Source organism: Sarcophilus harrisii, chromosome 2 (assembly GCF_902635505.1).
Source record: "Sarcophilus harrisii chromosome 2, mSarHar1.11, whole genome shotgun sequence".
NCBI lineage: Eukaryota > Metazoa > Chordata > Mammalia > Dasyuromorphia > Dasyuridae > Sarcophilus > Sarcophilus harrisii.
Window position 1 is genome coordinate 320,227,143 of NC_045427.1, and position 19,094 is coordinate 320,246,236.

Sequence of the window (19,094 nt, forward strand, 5' to 3'; positions counted from 1 at the left end):
TTAAAATATATGGAATTGGTGCAGTGGATAGAGCAGCCCTGAAGTCAGGAGGATCTGACAAATCTGATTTAGACAATTAACACTTCCTAGCTGTGTGATCCTGGGCAAGTCACTGAACTCCAATTGTCTGAGCAATATATATATATATATATATATATATATATATATATATATATATAATTCAACATTTCATTTTTAAGATTTCATCTACATTTTACAGAAAATCAAAGCAACATGATATATAGGAAGAGGATAGGATTCAATGTCAGAAAACCTGTTTTGAAATCCCAGTTCTGATGCTTACTGTATAATGTGAGGCAAGTTATTTAATCACTCTGGTTTTCAGCTATCTCATCTGTGTGAATTGAAGATAATACTTGTACCACAGAATTATAGTAAAGAACTGTTTTATGAACTATAAAGTATTATATAGATTAAAGTATTTAGTTGACATAAAATATATATTTTCTATTCATTCAGTTTATTGTATTCAATATACATTCTCTTTTGACCTTTTTCTTCCTTTTCTTTCAAAAAAATAACATATCAAAGCTGGAAGGAACCTGAGAAGTCCTTTAGTCCAAATCAATTTGGAAAAAAAGAAGAAATTCCTTACAGATTGTCACTGACATGAGCCTATCCAGCTTCTATTTAGAAATATCTAGAAATAGTAAACACACTTTTTTTTTTAAAGTCCACCCCACTATTGGACAGATCTAACTATCCAAAATTTTTTGTTAGATTAAAGTCTTTACCACTGTCTACATGCTCTTAGTTTTAGTATGCTTTTTTTTCCCCAACAGATCACAATTTCCTGTTTGATATTCAGTAGATGAAATAACTTTTCAAAGATGTTCCAGGAAAAAAAGGAAAATTATCATCTCATCTAAAATGAATATGATTATATTGTGATCATTCTCTCAAGGCAGTTGCCCATAATTATCTCCCAAAACAGTCCTACTCTGCTGCTCAGGCCAAGTTCAGTATATATATAATGTTAGTTACTAATGTGAGTACTTAGAGACATTGCAGTATGATGAATCAAAAAAAAAAAAAAACTGAGAAGAAAACTGGCCATTGCTATCACTTTCACTTTCAGCCTTTGAGCTTCAACTTTTCATTTGCAAAATACAAAGTTTAGATTGGATCATTTCAAGTTCTTAGTTCACTAATCCTTTCACAAACTAAACAATATTGTGGTGATAAAATATGTTGATATTGCAAGTATCAGTCCCAGAAAGCTACAAGAAACATTTTCAATTTTTGTTAAGCCTTCTTGTGTTTAAAAATCCAATTTTTATTAGGCTACTAGACCCTTGACCAATATTAATTTTCTTGGCTCAAATCTCTTATCTGTGCTCCAAAAAAATCTATCCTTCAACAGGAATCCAACTTCCCAAGTCACCAAATTAAGGCAAATTCTCTTTTTAACAAAATTGAGAAACAAAATATTTTTTGAATATTCTATTATGCTAGAATATAATATTCTTTTATGTCAAGAAAGCTCACAGTACCTAAAATAGCCACCACCTCATCATCCTGTATAACTTCGAGGGATCCTGATACCACAAAGCAGAGGGCATCCACACTTTCTCCAGCATGGTAGATGAGGTCTCCTGGAGCACAATGAATTGTTTGGAATTCCACTGCCAAGGCGCGTAGGCATCCATCACTGGCCAGTCGGAAGGCAGGATGCTCATTAAAAACTTTGCGGTTCAGATGCACACAGATATCTGCTCTCATGTCCTTTGGACAAATGGAGAGGACCTGAAGATAGTGAAATATAAGAGAGATAGAGAGAGAGAGAGAAGAGAGAGACAATCACACAGAGGCAGAGATAGAGAGATAGAATGGAGAAACAGAGACAGAAAAAGACAGAGACAAAGAGAGAGAGAGAGAGAGAGAGAGAGAGAGAGAGAGAGAGAGAGATGGAGGGGGAGAGAGAGACATCAAAGACAGAGACAGAGACAAAGAAACAGAAATGAACAGAAATAGTGATCAAAAAAGACAATAAAGAGACCAAAACAGAAAGACAGAGATAGATAAAAGTGATGCAGACAAAAAAGATCAAGAAGTAGGGGGAAAGGAAAGGGAATCAGAGGATAGGAAAAGATAATACAGAAGAGGAGAAGAAAAGAAATGAGAAGAGAAGAGAAGAGAAGGCCACATCACAAACAGGGATAAATATCTATACATCAAAAACATTTTATAGCAGAAGTATGACTACCTAATATCATTTTTCTACTTCATGTTTTAAAAATTCTTTGTACCTAAACATATATCCAATTATATGCATTTAACTTCATGTTGGACCTCAATTCACATTACCTATTTAAACAAGGACAGCGTTATAGCAGAAGTAACTTGGCATGCTGACACTGCCTGATATTGTGTGACTATCTCTATACTTCCTGCTATGTGCAAGAATTCTTTCCCCTACAAGATGAATTGCTATCTAGGGAATAAAAGGATATTTACCATGTAGAACTTAGGCAGCTGGGAATGTCAGCAGGAAAGGCAAATTTTTTTTGGAGGGGGAAGTGGGGAGGAAACAACCAAAGGTAAGAACATTCTATTCTCTGGCTCCAAAGGACTGGCAAGGGCAAAGGTAAGAAGCAAACCATAGTCAACTTTTAAAAGAAAGAGCAAATGGGAGGTCATACTTAGAAAACTGAGGCCGTGAGAAACAGACCTTTATTGCTTATAGCTCTCAGACAGGAAATTAAATACCAGATAAAAATGAAGATTATCTTTAATTACAGTCATAAGAAAGCAAGGAAAATAAAAAGGTTATCTAAAATGTTCTTCAATTAGGATTACACAAATCCAATTTGTATGCTCTTGGTGAGCTATTCCTATCATGACATATTTTTATCTATTTTTAAATTTTATTTATGAGCTTAACATTCTTTTCTTTTAAAATTTTGAGTTTCAACTCCTCTTCCTCTCTCTCACCAATACCTTACTCACTAAGAAGGCAAACAATTTATCAATTATACATATGAAAACATAGTCTATGTTAGCCATATCACAAAAAAAAAAAAACCCATAAAGCAAACAAAGTATACTTTAGAGTTCATCTTGGATGGTGGATAGCATTTTTTTCTTCATGAGTCCTTTGGAATTGTCTTAGGTTACTGTATTGATCAAAATAGTCAAGTTTTTCCACAGTTCACTATCATTAAAATCTTGTTACTGTATACAGTGATCTAGCTTTTTTTAACCTCAATTTGTATTAGTTCATATAAGTTTTGTTATATTTCTCTGAAACCAAGCTCTTGTCATTTCTTATAGCACATTAGTATTCCATTACAATAATATGCCAGAACTTGTTCAGTCACTCCCCAATTAATGAGTATCCCATCAATTTCCAATTTTTGCCATCATAAAAAGAGCTACTATAAATATTTTGATGTATATAAGCCCTTTTTTTCTCTTTTTTCTGATCGCTTTTGAAGTACTAGCCTAGTAGTAATGGATTAGAGGATGTGCACTGTTTTAGAGTTCTTTGGAAATATTTCCAAATTAGTCTCCAGAATGGTTGGACCAGTTCACTATTCTGCCAACAAGTCATTAATGGATCTTTTTTCTCCTCTCTACCTCTAGCATTTGCCATTTTTATAGATGTTGGATGGTAACTTGGAATTGTTTGAATTTGCGTTTATCCAACAGTGATTTAGAGCATTTTGAATATGACTATAGAGAGTTTTTATTTCTATTCCTGGAAATTTCCCTTTCAAATCCTTTTAATACTTATCAACCTGCCCTTTACATAACCCTATTTGCCTCAGTGCCTCATCTGTAAAATGAACTGGAGAAGAAAATAGCAAACCACTCCCATATCTTTGCCAAAAAAAAAAACCAAAAAACAGAAAACAAAAAATCCTCCAAGATGAGAATCATAGAGAATTGGACATGAATGAACAACAACAGCAACAATGATAAGAAGTTTCCCTGATAATTTCTTTAAATTAGGTCTATTTTTGCTTCTGCTTTCTCTGTGATCATGATTGACACCCTTACCCTTTTTACTTCCACTGAAATAAAACAGATTTTATTCCAGGCCTTCACTTAAACACTTTGTGTCTTCTTGTTTTAATTTTATCTCTTGTATACATCATATTGTTGGATTCTGATTTCCAATATGTTCTACTATCTGCTTTCATTCTATGGGGTTAGCTCAAAACTTCATAAACTATGTATTGTGATGCATACAGGGTCATGAAAGTGTATGTGGGGGGTCCCAAAATTATGATTTATTATAAGTAAATGTTGGATTTGCATATCTACTTTATATACCTGTATACACAGACTTTTGTAAAAATTTCTCAGCTCAAAGGGGGTCTCATGTGGAAAAAATTTCAGAAGTCCTAGAGCTAATCACATTCACATTCACAAAATAATTATCATTATTTTATTGTAGTAAGTTTATTTAGTTTTAATATATATTAAATGCTTTATGAATAATATTGGGAGAGAAAAATCAAAGCAAATGGGGAAAAACCATGGAAGATATAAAAACAAAACAGAAAAAAATAAGTGATCATAGCAAGTGTTGATTTACATTCAGTCTCCTTAGATCTTTTTTCTGGATGAAGGTGGCATTTTCTGTCCAAGGTCTACTGGGATTACTTCAGATCACTGGACCACTGAAAAGAACCAAGCTTTTCATAGTTGATCATTGCACATTCTTGTAGATATTGTATATCCTGGTTCTGCTTGTTTTGCTCATCATAAGTTCATGTAAATCTTCCCAAGTCTTTCTAAAATTAGCTTGTTCATTTTTTATAGAACAATAATATTCCATTACCTTCCAATAATATTCTACTACAGATTGTTCAGTCATTTCCCAATTGAAGGGCTTCTTCTCCTTTTACAATTCTTTGCTACCACAAAAAGCTGTTACAAACATTTTTGCACTTGTGGTTCCTTTTCCTTCCTTTATGATTTCCTTGAAATATTGACACTATAATGGCACTACTGGGTTAAAGGATATGCACAGTTTTATAGCCCTTTGGGCATAGTTCCAGCATGTTCTCCAGAATGGTTGAATTGTTTCAACAACTCCACCAGCAATGCATTAGCATAGAGTTTTCCCACATTCCTCCAACATTTATCATTATCTTTTCCTGTCATCTTAACCAATCTGAGAAATGTGAGGGGGTACCTCAAAGTTGTTTTAATTTGCATTTCTCTAATCAATAGTGATTTAGAGAATTTTTTCATATACCTATAAATGGCTTCAATTTTGTCATCTAAAAATTGTCCGTTCAAATCCTTTGACCATTTATCAATCAGGAAATGCCTTGCATTCTTATAAATTTGACACAGTTCTTTACATATTTTAGAAATGAGACCTTTATCAGAAATACTATCGGAAATACTTGGTTCTTCTCAGTGGTATTTCTGATAAAATAATAAAAAATATTTTTTTCCCAGCTTTGTACTTACCTTTTAATCCTGTTTTTGTTGGTTTTGTTTGTGCAATTTTAAATTTTAATTTAATTAATATAATTAAAATTAATTTGATTTAATTTAATAAATTAATTTAATATAGAAATTTTAATTTTAATTTAATAATTTACTATATTTTAATTTAATAAAATTGTTTATTTCCTCTTTCATAATGTTCTCCAGCTCTTCTTTGGTCATAAATTCCTCACTCTTCCAAAGATATGAAAGGTAAATTATCCCTTGCTCTCTTATGGTACCATCCAACTCATGTATCAATTTTGACCTTATTTTGGTATGGGAATGAGATGTAAGTCTATAACTATTTTCTGACATACTAGATTCCAGTTTTTTCAGCAATTTTTTTTTATGTGAGTTCTTATTCCAGAAGCTGAAATTTGGAGATTGATAAATCTATTGATAACTAGATTGCTATAGGCCTTGATTATTGCCATGTATATCTGATTTATTCCAGTGATCCATCGCTCTATTTTTTAGTCACTACCAAATGATTTTGATTACTGCTGCTTTATAATATAGTTTTAGGTTTGGTAATTCTAAGCCATTTTTATATTTTTTTCCACTAATTCCTCTGAATTATTCCTTTATGTTCTTGACCATTTGTTCTTCTTTGTTATTATTTTTTCTAGTTCTATAAAATAATATTTTTGCACTTTGATTGGTATGACACTGAACAAGTAGACCAATGTAGGCAGAATTGTCATTTTTGTTATATTAGCTCAGCCTAGCCATGAACAATTCATATTTTTTGAAATGTTGAGATCAGATTTTATTTGTGTGGGAAGTGTTTTGTAATTCTAGTCATATAGTTCTTGCATTTGTCTTGGCAGGTAGACCCCAAAGTATTTTATTTCATCTACAGTAATCTTAAATGGAATTTCTCTTTCTATCTCTTGCTATTGGGCTTTGTCAGTAATATAGAAATGTTGATCATTTGTGTGGGTTTATTTTATATCCTGCAACTTTGCTAAAGCTGTGAAATGTTTCAAGTAGGTTTTTGGATGATTTTCCAGGATTCTCTAAGTATATTATCATATCATCTGCAAAGAGTGATTTCTTCATTGTCTATTCTAATTCCTTTAAAATATAAATTTTAATTTAATTTTAAATTTAATAATTTAATTTACTATATTTTGACTTAATTTTTCTTTCTTATTGCTAAAGCAATAATAGGGTTCCTTGTTTCAACACTGATCTTATTGGAAATGAGTCCAGCTTCTCTCCATTACAAATAATGCTTGCTATTGGTTTTAGGTAGATACTGCTTATTATTTTAAGGAAAGCTCCCTTTATCCCTATTCTCTCTAATGTTTTTAATAAGAATGGATGTTGTATTCTGTCCCAAGCTTTTTCTGCATCTATTGAGATTATCATATGATTTCAATTTGTTATTGATATGGTAAATTATGGTAATAGTTTTCCAGATATTGAACCAGCCCTGCGTTCCTGATATAAATTCTACTTGGTCATAGTGTATGTCATGCTGATAAATTGCTGTAATCTCTTTGTTAATATTTTATTTATAATTTTTACTTCAATATTCATTAGAAAGATTGGTCTGTAATTTTCTTTCTCTGTTTTTGCCCTTCCTGTTTTAGGTATCAATGCCATATTTGTGTCATAGAAAGAATTTGGCAGTATGCTTTCTTTACCTATTTTTGCAGATAGTTTACATAGAATTGGAATTATTTGTTCTTTAAATATTTGGTAGAATTCACTTGTGAATTCATCTGGCCTTGGAGATTTTTTTCTTAGGCTGTTCATTGATGATTTTTCAATTTCTTTTTGTAAAATGGGACTATTTAAGTATTTTATTTCCTCTTCTATTAATTGCTCAATTTATATTTTTGCAAATATTCATCCATTTAAGTTAGATTGCCAGGCTTGCTGCCATAGAGTTGGGGAAATCAGCTCCTAATTATTGCTTTAATTTCTTTTCATTTGTGGTGAGTTCACCCCTTTCATTTTTGATGCTAGTGATTGAATTTTTAAAATTCCTTTTTCTAATCAAATTATCAAAGGTTTATTTATTTTGTTAATTTTTTTTTATAAAAGCAACTCTTAGTTTTGTTTATTAGTTCAATAGTTTTCTTAGTCTCTATTTTATTAATCTCTTCTTCAAGTTTCAAAATTTCTAATTTAATATTTAATTGGGGGGGATTAATTTGCTTTTTTCCTAGCTTTTTTAAAGTTGCATGCCTAATTCATTGATCTCTTTGTTTTCTATTTTATTTATATAGCTATTTAGAGATATGAAATTTCCTCTAAGAACTGTTTTGGCTGCATCCCATAGGTTTTGGTATGTTGAATCATTATTATCATTTTCTTGGTTGAAATTAAAGATTGTTTCTGTGATTTGTTCTTTAGAATTTGATTATTTAATTTCCAATTGGTTTTTAGTCTATCTTTTTCTGGTCCTTTATTGAGTATAATTTTTATTGCATTGTAGTCTGAAATGGAAGCATTTACTAATTTTGCCTTTTTTGCACTTGATAGTGAAGCTTTTATCCCCTAATACATGGTCACTTTTTGTGTTAGTGCCGTGTACTGCCAAGAAAAAGGTGTATTCCTTTCTGTCCCTATTCAGTTTTCTCCACAGCCTTATCATATTTAGGTTTTCTAGGATCCTATTAAACTCCCTAGTTTCTTTCTTGTGTATTTTGTGGTGAGATTTGTCTGATTTTGAGAGGAGAAGGTTGAGGTCCCCCACTAGAACAGTTTTGCTGTCTATTTCTTCCTGTAACTGGCTTAAAATCTTCTCCAGCAATTTGCCTACTCTACTACCTTATACACACAAATTTAGTATCCTTATTACTTCATTATTTACTGTATCTTTTATCAAGATGCACTTTCCCTCTTTATCTCTTTTACTAAAATCTATTTTTACTTTTGCTTTATCTGAGATCAGAATTGCTACCTCTGATTTTTACTCCAACTGAAACATAATAAATTCTGTTCCAGCCTTTTACCTTTACTCTGTATGTGTCTCTCTGTGTTAAATATTATAGGATTCTTACACTCTACTACTTGCTTCCTTTTTATGGAAGAGTTCATCCTATTTACATAAACAGTTATGATTACCAATTCTGTTTTCCTCCATCCTCTTTTCTCCCTATATATACTTTTGTTCTCTCTTTCCACCCTGTCCTCAGTCATGTTTTTCCTTTTACCCACTCCACCCACTACCTTATCTTCTATCAATCCTTCCCCTCTTCTCCTACCTTTTTTCCTAGTGCCACTCCCCTGGCTTCTATCCTTTCCTTCCATTTTCTTTTCTTATTTCTTTATAGATTTAAATAAATTTCCATACCCAACTGAATGATCAAATTATTCTCTCTAAGAGCCAAAGCTGATGAAATCAAGCCCTCAAGAGTTACAGAAATATATATTTTCCCCTGTATGATTCTCTTGAATCCTGTATTTGTAAATTAAAGTTTTTGTTTAGTTTTGATTTTGTCAGTAGAAATAACTGAAAGTCTCTTACTTCATTGAAGCTCTATCTCCTCTCATGAAAAATGATGCAAAATCTTCTTGGGTACTTAATTTTTGGTTGTATCCCTTTGCCTTCCAGAATATGATATTCCAAGTCCTCCAATCCTTTATTGTAGCAGCTGCCAGATCCTGAGTAGTCCTGACTGTTGCTCCTTGATATTTTAATTATTTTTGTCTGGCAGCTTGCAGTATTTTTTTTTCTTCAGATTATAGTTTTGGAGTTTTACAACAATATTCCTTAAGGTTTTCCTTGTGGGAATCTCTTTCCAGAGGTGATTGATCCTTTCAATGAGTATTTTCCCCTCTGTTTTTAGAATATTGGGGGAGTTTTCCTCAATGACTTCTTGTAGAATGTAATCCAGGCTCCTTTTTTGATCACGGCCTTCAGGTAGGCAAATAATTTTCAGATTTTCTTTTCCGGATCTGTTTTTACCAATGAGATATTTCATATTTTCTTCCATTTTTCATTCTTTTTAGTTTGTTTAAATGATTCTTGTTGTCTCACAAAGTCATTAACTTCCATTTGCCCTGTTCTAGCTTTTAATATGTGATTTTCTTCAATTAGCTTTTGTGTTCCCTTTTCCATTTGGTTTATTCTACTTTTATTTTTTCAATCACTTTTTTCCTTTTTTTTCCAAACTGTTGACTCTCTCATGCATACCTCTCATTTGTTTTCTCATTTTTCTTCTACTTCTCTTATTTGCCTTTTGAAGTCTTTTATAAGCATTTCCAGGAAGACTCTTTGGGTTTGAGACCAATTTATCTCACTCTGTGAGATTTCTTCTGTGGACATTCTGTCCTCTGAGTTTATGTTTTCTTCTGCCCTGTCACCATAGTAGCTTTCTATGATCAAGGTTTTGTGTATATATATATATATATATACATAGGGGATGATAAAGAGGAGAGCTGATTGAGAAGGTAACATTCCAAACTAAAACAGATATTTGAGGAGAATAAACAGAAAAATGGGATGAAAGGAAATGAACAGTTTGTAATAACTGTGGAGGAGTTCTGGGGGTGAAGCCAAGATGGCGGAGTAAAATCAGGAAGTTACTTGAGCTTTCCCAGTTTCCCTTGAAAACCACATGAAATTAAGCCTCTGATGGAATGAAACCACTCTCTAGCTCAAGATAGGCAGAAAAAAACTCAAGAAAAGTCAGTCTCATTGGGGTGAAAAAGGTCATCACAGCCAGCTGAGATAGACTCTGGGAAAGTCAGTGAGAAGGTCTTAATTATAGCAAATCAGCAACTAATACTTTCAGTCCTGGCTTAATAGAAGAGCAAATTAGCGGAGTAGCTTCTAGTTCCAGCTCAGAATGCAAAATCTGGGAAATTGTGAGAATATAAGCAGTTTAAATCTGTTAAATAGCTTATTATTAATATTTCATGTTTATTTTTTTATGCTTCTCTTAAGTCTTCTGGTTGACTGTCACATTTTCTATTTATCTCTTGTCCTTTCATCAGAAATGGTTGGAAGTCTTCTATTTCACTAAATATCCATTCTCCTCTTGTAGGATTATCTCAGTTTTGCTGGGTAAGTTATTCTTAGTTGTAATTCTAACTCCTTTGTGCTCCAGAATATGAAATTCAAAGTCTTCTCTTCATTTAATGAGGAAACTAGTGAATCTTATGTAATCCTGATTGTAACTACAAAATATTTGAATTGTTTCTTTATGACTCCATGCAATTTTTTTCTCCTTGACCTGGGAGCTCTGAAATTTGGCTATAGTATTCCTAAGAATATTCATTTTGGAATATCTTCCCAGAGGTGATCAATAGATTCTTATTATTTTACCCTTTGGATCTAAGATATTTTGGACAGTTTTCTTCTGTAATTCCTTGAAATAATATGTCTAGACATTTTTCTTTTTTTTTTTTTTATACAGGTAGTTCAATCTATTTTTTTTTAATTTTGTAAAGCACTTTTTTTTATTATTATAGCTTTTCATGTACAAGTTATATGCATGGGTAATTTTACAGCATTGACAATTGCCAAACCTTTTGTTCCAATTTTTCCCCTCCTTTCCCCCATCGTCTCCCCCAGATGTCAGGTTGAAGAATACATGTAAAATATGATAAAGTATAAATTAAATACAATATCAGTATACATGTCCTAACAGTTATTTTGCTGTACAAAAGAATAAGACTTTAAAATAGTGTATTATTAGCCTGTGAAGGAAATCAAAAATGCGGGAGGACAAAAATAGAGGGATTGGGAATTCTATGTAATGGTTCATAGTCAACTCCCAGAGTTCTTTCACTGGGTATAGCTGGTTCAATTCATTACTGATCTATTGGAACTAATTTGGTTCATCTCATTGCTGGAGATGGCCACGTCCATCAGAATTGATCATCATATAGTATTGTTGTCGAAGTATATAATGGATCTCCTGATCCTGCTCATTTCACTCAGCATCAATTCATGTAAGTCTTTCCAGGCCTTTCTGAAATCATCCTGCTGGTCATTTCTTACCAAATAATAATATTCCATAATGTTCATATACCACAATTTATTCAGCCATTTTCAAATTGATGGGCATCCACTCAATTTCCAGTTTCTGGCCACTACAAAGAGACCTGCCACAAACATTCATGCATATACAGGTCCCTTTGCCTTCTTTAAGATTTCTTTGGGATATAAGCCTAGTAGGAACACTGCTAGATCAAAGGGTATGCACAGTTTGATAACTTTTTGAGCATAATTCCAAAATTGCTCTCCAGAATGGCTGGATGTATTCACAATTCCACCAACAATGTACTAGTGTTCCTGTTTTCCCACATCCCCTCCAACATTCCGCATTATCTTTCCCTGTCATTCTAGCCAATCTGACAGGGGTGTAGTGGTATCTTAGAGTTGTCTTAATTTGCATTTCTCTGATTAATAATGACTTGGAGCATCTGTTTATATGGCTAGAAATAGTTTCAATTTCTTTGTCTGAGAATTGTCTGTTCATATCCTTTGACCATTTATCAATTGGAGAATGGCTTGATTTCTTATAAATTAGAGCCAATTCTCTACATATTTTGGAAATGAGGCCTTTATCAGAACCTTTGACTATAAAAATGTTTTCCCAATTTCTTGCTTCCCTTCTAATCTTGTCTGCATTAGTTTTGATTGTACAAAAACTTTTCAATTTGATATAATCAAATTTTTCTATTTTGTGATCAATAACAATCTCTAGCTCTTCTTTGGTCATAAATTCCTTCTTCCTCCACAGATCTGAGAGGTAAACTATCCTATGCTCTTCCAATTTATTTATGATCTCATTCTTTATGCCTAGGTCATGAACCCATTTTGACCTTATTTTGGTGTACGGTGTTAAGTGTGGATCATTGTCTAGTTTCTGCCAAACTAGCTTCCAATTTTCCCAGCAATTTTTGTCAAATACTGAGTTCTTATCCCCTAAATTGGGGTCTTTGGGTTTCTCAAACACTAGATTATTAAAGTTATTGACTGTTTTGTCCTTTGCATCTAACCTATTCCATTGATCAACTAGTCTATTTCTTAGCCAATACCAAATGGCTTTGGTAACCACTGCTTTATAATATAATTTTAGATCTGGTACAGCTAGGCCACCTTCATTTGCTTTTTTTTTCCATTAATTACCTTGAAATTCTTGACCGTTTGTTTTTCCATATGAGCTTTGTTGTTATTTATTCAAGGTCATTAAAATAGTTTTTTGGGAGTCTGATTGGTATAGCGCTAAATAAATAGATTAGTTTATGTAGTATTGTCATTTTTATTATATTTGCTAGCCCTATCTAAGAGTATTTAATATTTTTCCAGTTGGTTAGATCAGACTTAATTTGTGTGGAAAGTGTTTTGTAGTTTTGCTCATAAAGTTTTTGATTTTCCCTTGGCAGATAGAGTCCTAAATATTTTATACTATCAGTAGTTACTTTAAATGGAATTTCTCTTTGTAACTCTAACTGTTGGATTTAGTTAGTGATATATAAGAATGCTGATAACTTATGTAGATTCATTTTGTATCCTGCAACTTTGCTAACGGTGTGGATAATTTCTAATAACATTTTAGTAGAATCTCTGGGGTTCTACAAGTATAGTATCATATCATCAGCAAAGAGTGATAATTTGGTTTCCTCATTGCCTACTCTAATTCCTTTAATCTCTTTCTCAACTCTTATTGCCAAAGCTAGCATTTCTAATACAATATTGAATAGTAACAGTGATAGTGAGCAACTTTGTTTCACTTCTGATCTTATTGGGAATGGTTGCAGTTTGTCCATATTACATATGATGCTTACTGATGATTTTAAATAGATGCTTCTGATTATTTTAAGAAAAAGTCCATTTATCCCTATACTCTCAAGTGTTTTTAATAGGAATGGATGTTGGATTTTATCAAATGCTTTTTCTACATCTATTGAGATGATCATATGGTTTTTGTTAATTTGGTTATTAATATGGCCAATTATACTGATAGTTTTCCTAATATTGAACCAGCCCTGCATTCCTGGTATAAATTTTACTTGATCATAGTATATTATCCTGGGGATGATTTTCTGTAGTCTTTTTGCTACTATATTATTTAAGACTTTACTATCAATATTCATTAGGGAGATTGGTGTATAATTTTCTTTCTCTGTTTTCAACCTATCTGGTTTAGGTATCAGTAACATGTCTGTGTCATAAAAGGAATTTGGTAGGACTCCTCCATTCGCTATTTTTTGAAATAGTTTATAAAGTATTGGGGCTAATTGTTCTTTAAATGTTTGGTAGAATTCATATGTAAATCCATCTGGTCCTGGGGATTTTTTCTTAGGGAGTTGATTAATAGCTTGTTCTATTTCTTTTTCTGAAATGGGACTATTTAAGCAATTTACTTCCTCCTCTGTTAATATAGGAAGCCTATATGTTTGGAGGTAATTATCCATTTCCCTTAGGTTATCAAATTTATTGGCATAAAGTTGGGTCAAGTAACTCATTATTTCTTTAATTTACTCTTCATTGGTGGAAAGTTCTCCTTTTTCTAATCAGATTTATCAAAAGTTTATCAATTTTATTGGTTTTTTCATAAAACTAACTCTTAGTTTTATTTATTAGTTCAATAGTTTTTTTTTTTTTACTTTCAATATTATTAATTTCTCCTTTTAATTTTAGAATTTCAGGTTTAGTATTTGATTGGGGGTTTTTAATTTGGTCTTTTTTCTAGCTTTTTAAGTTGCAAGACCAATTCATTGATCTTCTCTTTGTCTATTTTATTCAAGTAAGCCTCTGAGGATATAAAATTTCCCCTTATTATTGCCTTGGCTGCATCCCACAAATTTTGGTATGATATCTCATCATTGTCATTATCTTGAGTGAAATTATTAATTGTGTCTATAATTTGCTGCTTCACCCATTCTTTAAGATGAGATTATTTAGTTTCCAATTACTTTTTGGTTTATTTACCCCTAACTTTTTGTTGAATGTAGTTTTCATTGCATCATGAACTGAAAAGAAAGCATTTAATATTTCTACCTTCCTGCATTTAATTTTGAGGTCTTTCTGTCCTAATATATGGTCAATTTTTATGTAGGTTCCATGAACTGCTGAGAAGAAAGTATCCTCCTTTCTATCACCATTCAGTTTTCTCCAAAGATCTATCATACCTAATTTTTCTAATATTCTATCTACCTCTTTAATTTCTTTCTTATTTGTTTTGTGGTTTGATTTGTCTAATTCTGAGAGTGCAGGGTTGAGATCTCCCAATATTACAGTTTTGCTGTCTATGTCTTCTTGCAACTCTCTTAACTTCTCCTTTAGGAAGTTGGATGCCATACCACTTGGTGCATATATTTTTAATATTGATATTGCTCCACTGTCTATGCTACCCTTTAGCAAGATATAGTTTCCTTCCTTATCTCTTTTAATTAGATTATTTTTTGCTTTTGCTTGATTTGAGATCAGGATGGCTACCCCTGCTTTTTTTAATTCACCTGTAGCATAATAGATTCTGCTCCAGCCTTTTACTTTTACTCTGTATGTATCTCCCTGTTTTAAATGTGTTTCCTGTAAACAACATATTGTTGGGTTCTGACTTTTGATCCAGTCTGCTATCTGCCTCTGCTTTATGGGAGAGTTCATCCCATTCACATTTATGGTTAAAATTTCTAATTCTGTATTTCTTGCCATCATAATATCCCAGGATTGTGCTTTTCTTTTTCTTGCTCCCCCTTTACCCCCTTCCCTAGTATTAAATTTATGAGCCCCACTTGTGTCACCCAGCTCTCCCTCTTTAGGATCCCTCCTTTTTCCCTTTGAATCCCTTCCTCTTTCTTGTACCCTTCTCTTATTACTCTTTTTCCTTTTCCCTTTTCCTCTCCCACTTTTTAATGAGGTGAGAGAAGATTCTCTGTAAAATAAATGTCAATTATTTTCTCTTTGAGCCAACTCCGATAAGAGTAAGATTCACACAATGTTCCTTCCCCTCTCTAAGTTCCCTCAGATATGATAGGTTTCCTTTGCCTCATTGCGAGATGTAATTTCCCTCTTTTTATCTCCCCTTTTCCCTTTTTCTGACACCATTCCCTTTCCATTTCTACTTCCCTTTTTTATGTTATATCAGAAAATCAAATTATACATGTGGTTTTTATGTATATCCACAACAGAAATACAGTTCTCAAGAGTTCCTTTTACCTTTTTCTGCTTCTCTTGAGTCAAGAGATCAAAATTTTTGGAGGCAGCCAGATCTTGAATGACCCTTATTGGCAACTCGGTATTTTAATTGTTTTTTCCTTGCTGCTTGTAATATTTTTTCTTTAGTCTGATAGTTCTGAAATTTGACCCCAATATTCCTTGGAGTTTTTATTTTAGGGTCTTTTTCAGAAGGTGTTCGATGAATTCTTTCAACGTCTATTTTACCTTCTGGTTCTATTACTTCTGGGCAGTTGTCTTTGATGATTTCCTGTAAAATAGTATCTAAACTCTTTTTTTCATCATAATTTTCGGGTAGTCAGATGATCCTCAGGTTATCTCCCCTAGATCTATTTTCCAGGTCTGTTCTTTTTCCAAGTAAATATTTGACTTATTTTGTCTAATCTTTCATTTTTTCGGTTTTGCTTGCTGATTCTTGATGTCTCAATGAATCAGTCATTTCTATTTGTTCAGTGCTGATTTTTAGTGAGTTATTTCCTTCATTAGCTTTTTTTTTACTTCTTTTTCTATATGTCCAATTGAATTTTTAAATGAGTTGTTGTTATTGATCGTCCTTTTGACTTTTTCACTCATTTTGTTAAAGCCTGTAGGGTCTGCTTCAGGACCAGGAGGTTACCAGCTTCATCTGCAGAGCAAAGATAGGTGTATGGACAGGTAGCTGTCCTGCCAACTGGCTCTAAAGAGTAGCAAGGTAAGGGAGTGCTCTGGGAAAGAATTCCCCCTGGAAGTAACTCAGGCCTGCACTGTGGAGCTGCAGAAGTGCCCTGCAAAGAACCCTGCTGTGTGAGTTAAGGACTGCCCTGGGGCTAGAAGCTGGGCAGTGAAAGTGTTATTACCCCAAGCCAAAGCCCACTCTGGGGCTGTGGGTGTTAGTGGCTGACCAGTGAATAGTCCCTTAGGGAATGGAAGTGTCCCTGCCCAAGGAAGCATGGTCCTTGAAAGTTCTATTGCCCCAGGCTGAGCCCCCAGTGTGCAGATTAGAGGCTGCCCTGGACTGTGCCCTGCTGCTGTGCAGATTTGTAACTGCCCCTGCAAAAGCCCCGTACTGCAGGATGTGGCTGGAGGACTGTGTTACTGTCTGAACTGAGTCATTTCCAGTTTTGGGTGGTTATAGCCAGATCTTGTTAGGTTCTGGCATTTTTTAAAGAGTACCCTCTGTCTTTGGATTTAATTTCTCTGCAGGTTTACTGCTTTATAATTAAGGCAGAGCAGTTAGCCTATGGGAGAGTCATCTCTAGCCAGAGAGGTCACCCCAGCCCCTTGTCTGCTCTGAATGCTAGTTTCTCCCTGCCTGTGCTGGTCTGTTCCTAGCCTCTCAGGACAAATCTTTCCTAGCGATCTTTCAGATTTTCGGCTGGTAAATTGTGGTGCTTCTAAACTTCATGTGTTTTACCAGTCAAGCACTATTTTTGAGGTTGAATTCAATGTTGGTTGTGAGGGCATGAGAAGAGCTTAAAAAGTTGTGTGTGTCTTCTCTGCCATTTTGGCTCCGCCTCCAATATTTCTTAAATTATTTCTCCACAAACTATATATTGTTGTTTTTCTACTGAGATACTTTACATCATTTCTTCTAGTTTATTTTTTTTCCTTTTTTTGACTTTGTTGTTTTATTTTTGAAGACTCATGGATTCATCAGTTTCCACTTAGCCAATTTTAATTTTAAGAAATTGTTTTCTTCAGTCAGCTTATGTATCATTTTTGTTATTTTTTTTATAAATTATTTTATTATTAAGCTTTTTGAAGAGTTCTTTTCTTCCATAAATGTTTATACTTCCATTTCCATTTAATCTATCTGGCTTTTAAGAATTCTTTTTTTCAGTGAATATTTTTAGGTTTTTGTTGTTGTTGTTGTTGTTGTTGTTTTGCTGAGGCAATTGGGATTAAGTTACTTGCTCAGGGTCATACAACTAGGAAGTGTTATGTGTCTGAGTCCACATTTGAACTCAGGTCCTCCTGACTTCAGGGTTGGTGCTCTATCCATTGTACCACCTAGGTGTCTTATTTTATTAGGGTTTTAAAATTATGTTGTCTTCAATATTTGTTGTGCCTCATTCACCAAACTTTAATTCTCTTCTCATAATTTTCCTGCACCATTATCATTACTTTTTCTGATTTTTCTTGAATTCTTTTCATTTTCTTTAACTCTTCCAGAAATTCTTGCTGGATCTGACTAACTTTTTTTTGGAGGCTTTTCTTGTAGCTATTTTCACATCATTGTTTTCTTGTGAGATTATGAGTTAGTCTTCCCTGTCATTATAGTTTTTATGTTGTTGTTATTGTTTGCTCATTTTCCCAGCCTATTTCTTCACTCTGAACTTTATTTTGAGGTTTGACTCTACTTATCTGGGGATGGTGAGACACTGTCTCAAGCTTCAAGCTTTTTTGTGCTACTTTTTTCAGGTCTAATTCTGGAAATCTGAAAATTCTCAGTACTTCCAAAGTTGTGTTATCCTGGGAAAGGTGCAGTCATTGTTCTCCTGCTATGACCTTTGCTCTTTATCCAGCAAGTTACAATAAATAGTATTTCTTTTGACCCTAGAACTAGAACCAGATACCCTGCTCTCTTGTACTAAACACAAGCACTTCTCGCACCTTGGAACTGCAACTTATAAATGTATATGGACAATAGACCTGACAATCAGTTTCAGGAAAAGATCCCCATGATATCTTTCTGGATCAGTTGTCCAACTCCTTTATCATCTCAGGGTTGAGAGCTCCCAAAGATGTTGTTGATAGTGCTATAGCACCCACCTCCAAACCTACCAATAGTGTTCCCATCATATTCCAGACCTATGCAAACTTCTCTTGTGGATCTCATAAGTTATCTTAGCTGAAAAAAAAAAATCTCCCATTGATCTTTTTTTTTTTTTTTTTTTTTTTTTACTTTGCTGCTCTAAACTATAATTTGAGATGGTATTTTAAAGTTATTTGGAGAATAATGTTGAGAAAATTCAGGAGGATCTCTACTCTACCATACTCTACATACATCTAATGTAAATCACTCATTCTACTGCTTATCTCTTTGCTTCCCTGTAGACTGAACCCTTTCTTGTAACAAAGAAAAAGCAATTAAGAAACAACATCTGATATAGAGATCCCACATGATATTGTAACCAATAGTTTGTTGTAATCTTCCCCCACTTCTCTGTCATTTGAGAGGTCTGATAATTCATTAGGGTTTTTTTGTGACTTTAATTGGTTTTTCCCATCAGAATTCAAGAATCATTATTTCACTGATCTTTTAATTTATGTTGTTATAGTCATTGTGTTCATTATAATGTATTTTGACTGCATTTCCATATAAATTTGTACAAATCTTTTCAAAATGTTTTGGTCACATATTATTGCACAATAATATTGTATTACAACAATCTGCAATATTTTTTCAGCAATACCCCCAATTGATAGCCCTCCCCTCTTTGTTTCTAGTTTTTTTTTTTTTTTTTTTTGCTGCAATAACTGTTGCTCATAA

General features: G+C 33.2%; 1 protein-coding gene across 1 annotated transcript in view; it reads right to left on the bottom strand.

The window, feature by feature from the left end:
* KCNH5 (potassium voltage-gated channel subfamily H member 5) overlaps positions 1-19,094 on the bottom strand; it is a 442,192-nt gene that overhangs the window by 91,222 nt on the left and 331,876 nt on the right. Inside the window, exon 9 of the mRNA XM_031952690.1 lies at positions 1,515-1,767. Within this exon, the coding sequence (XP_031808550.1) occupies positions 1,515-1,767 (253 nt within the window). The remainder of the gene's footprint in view (positions 1-1,514; positions 1,768-19,094) is intronic.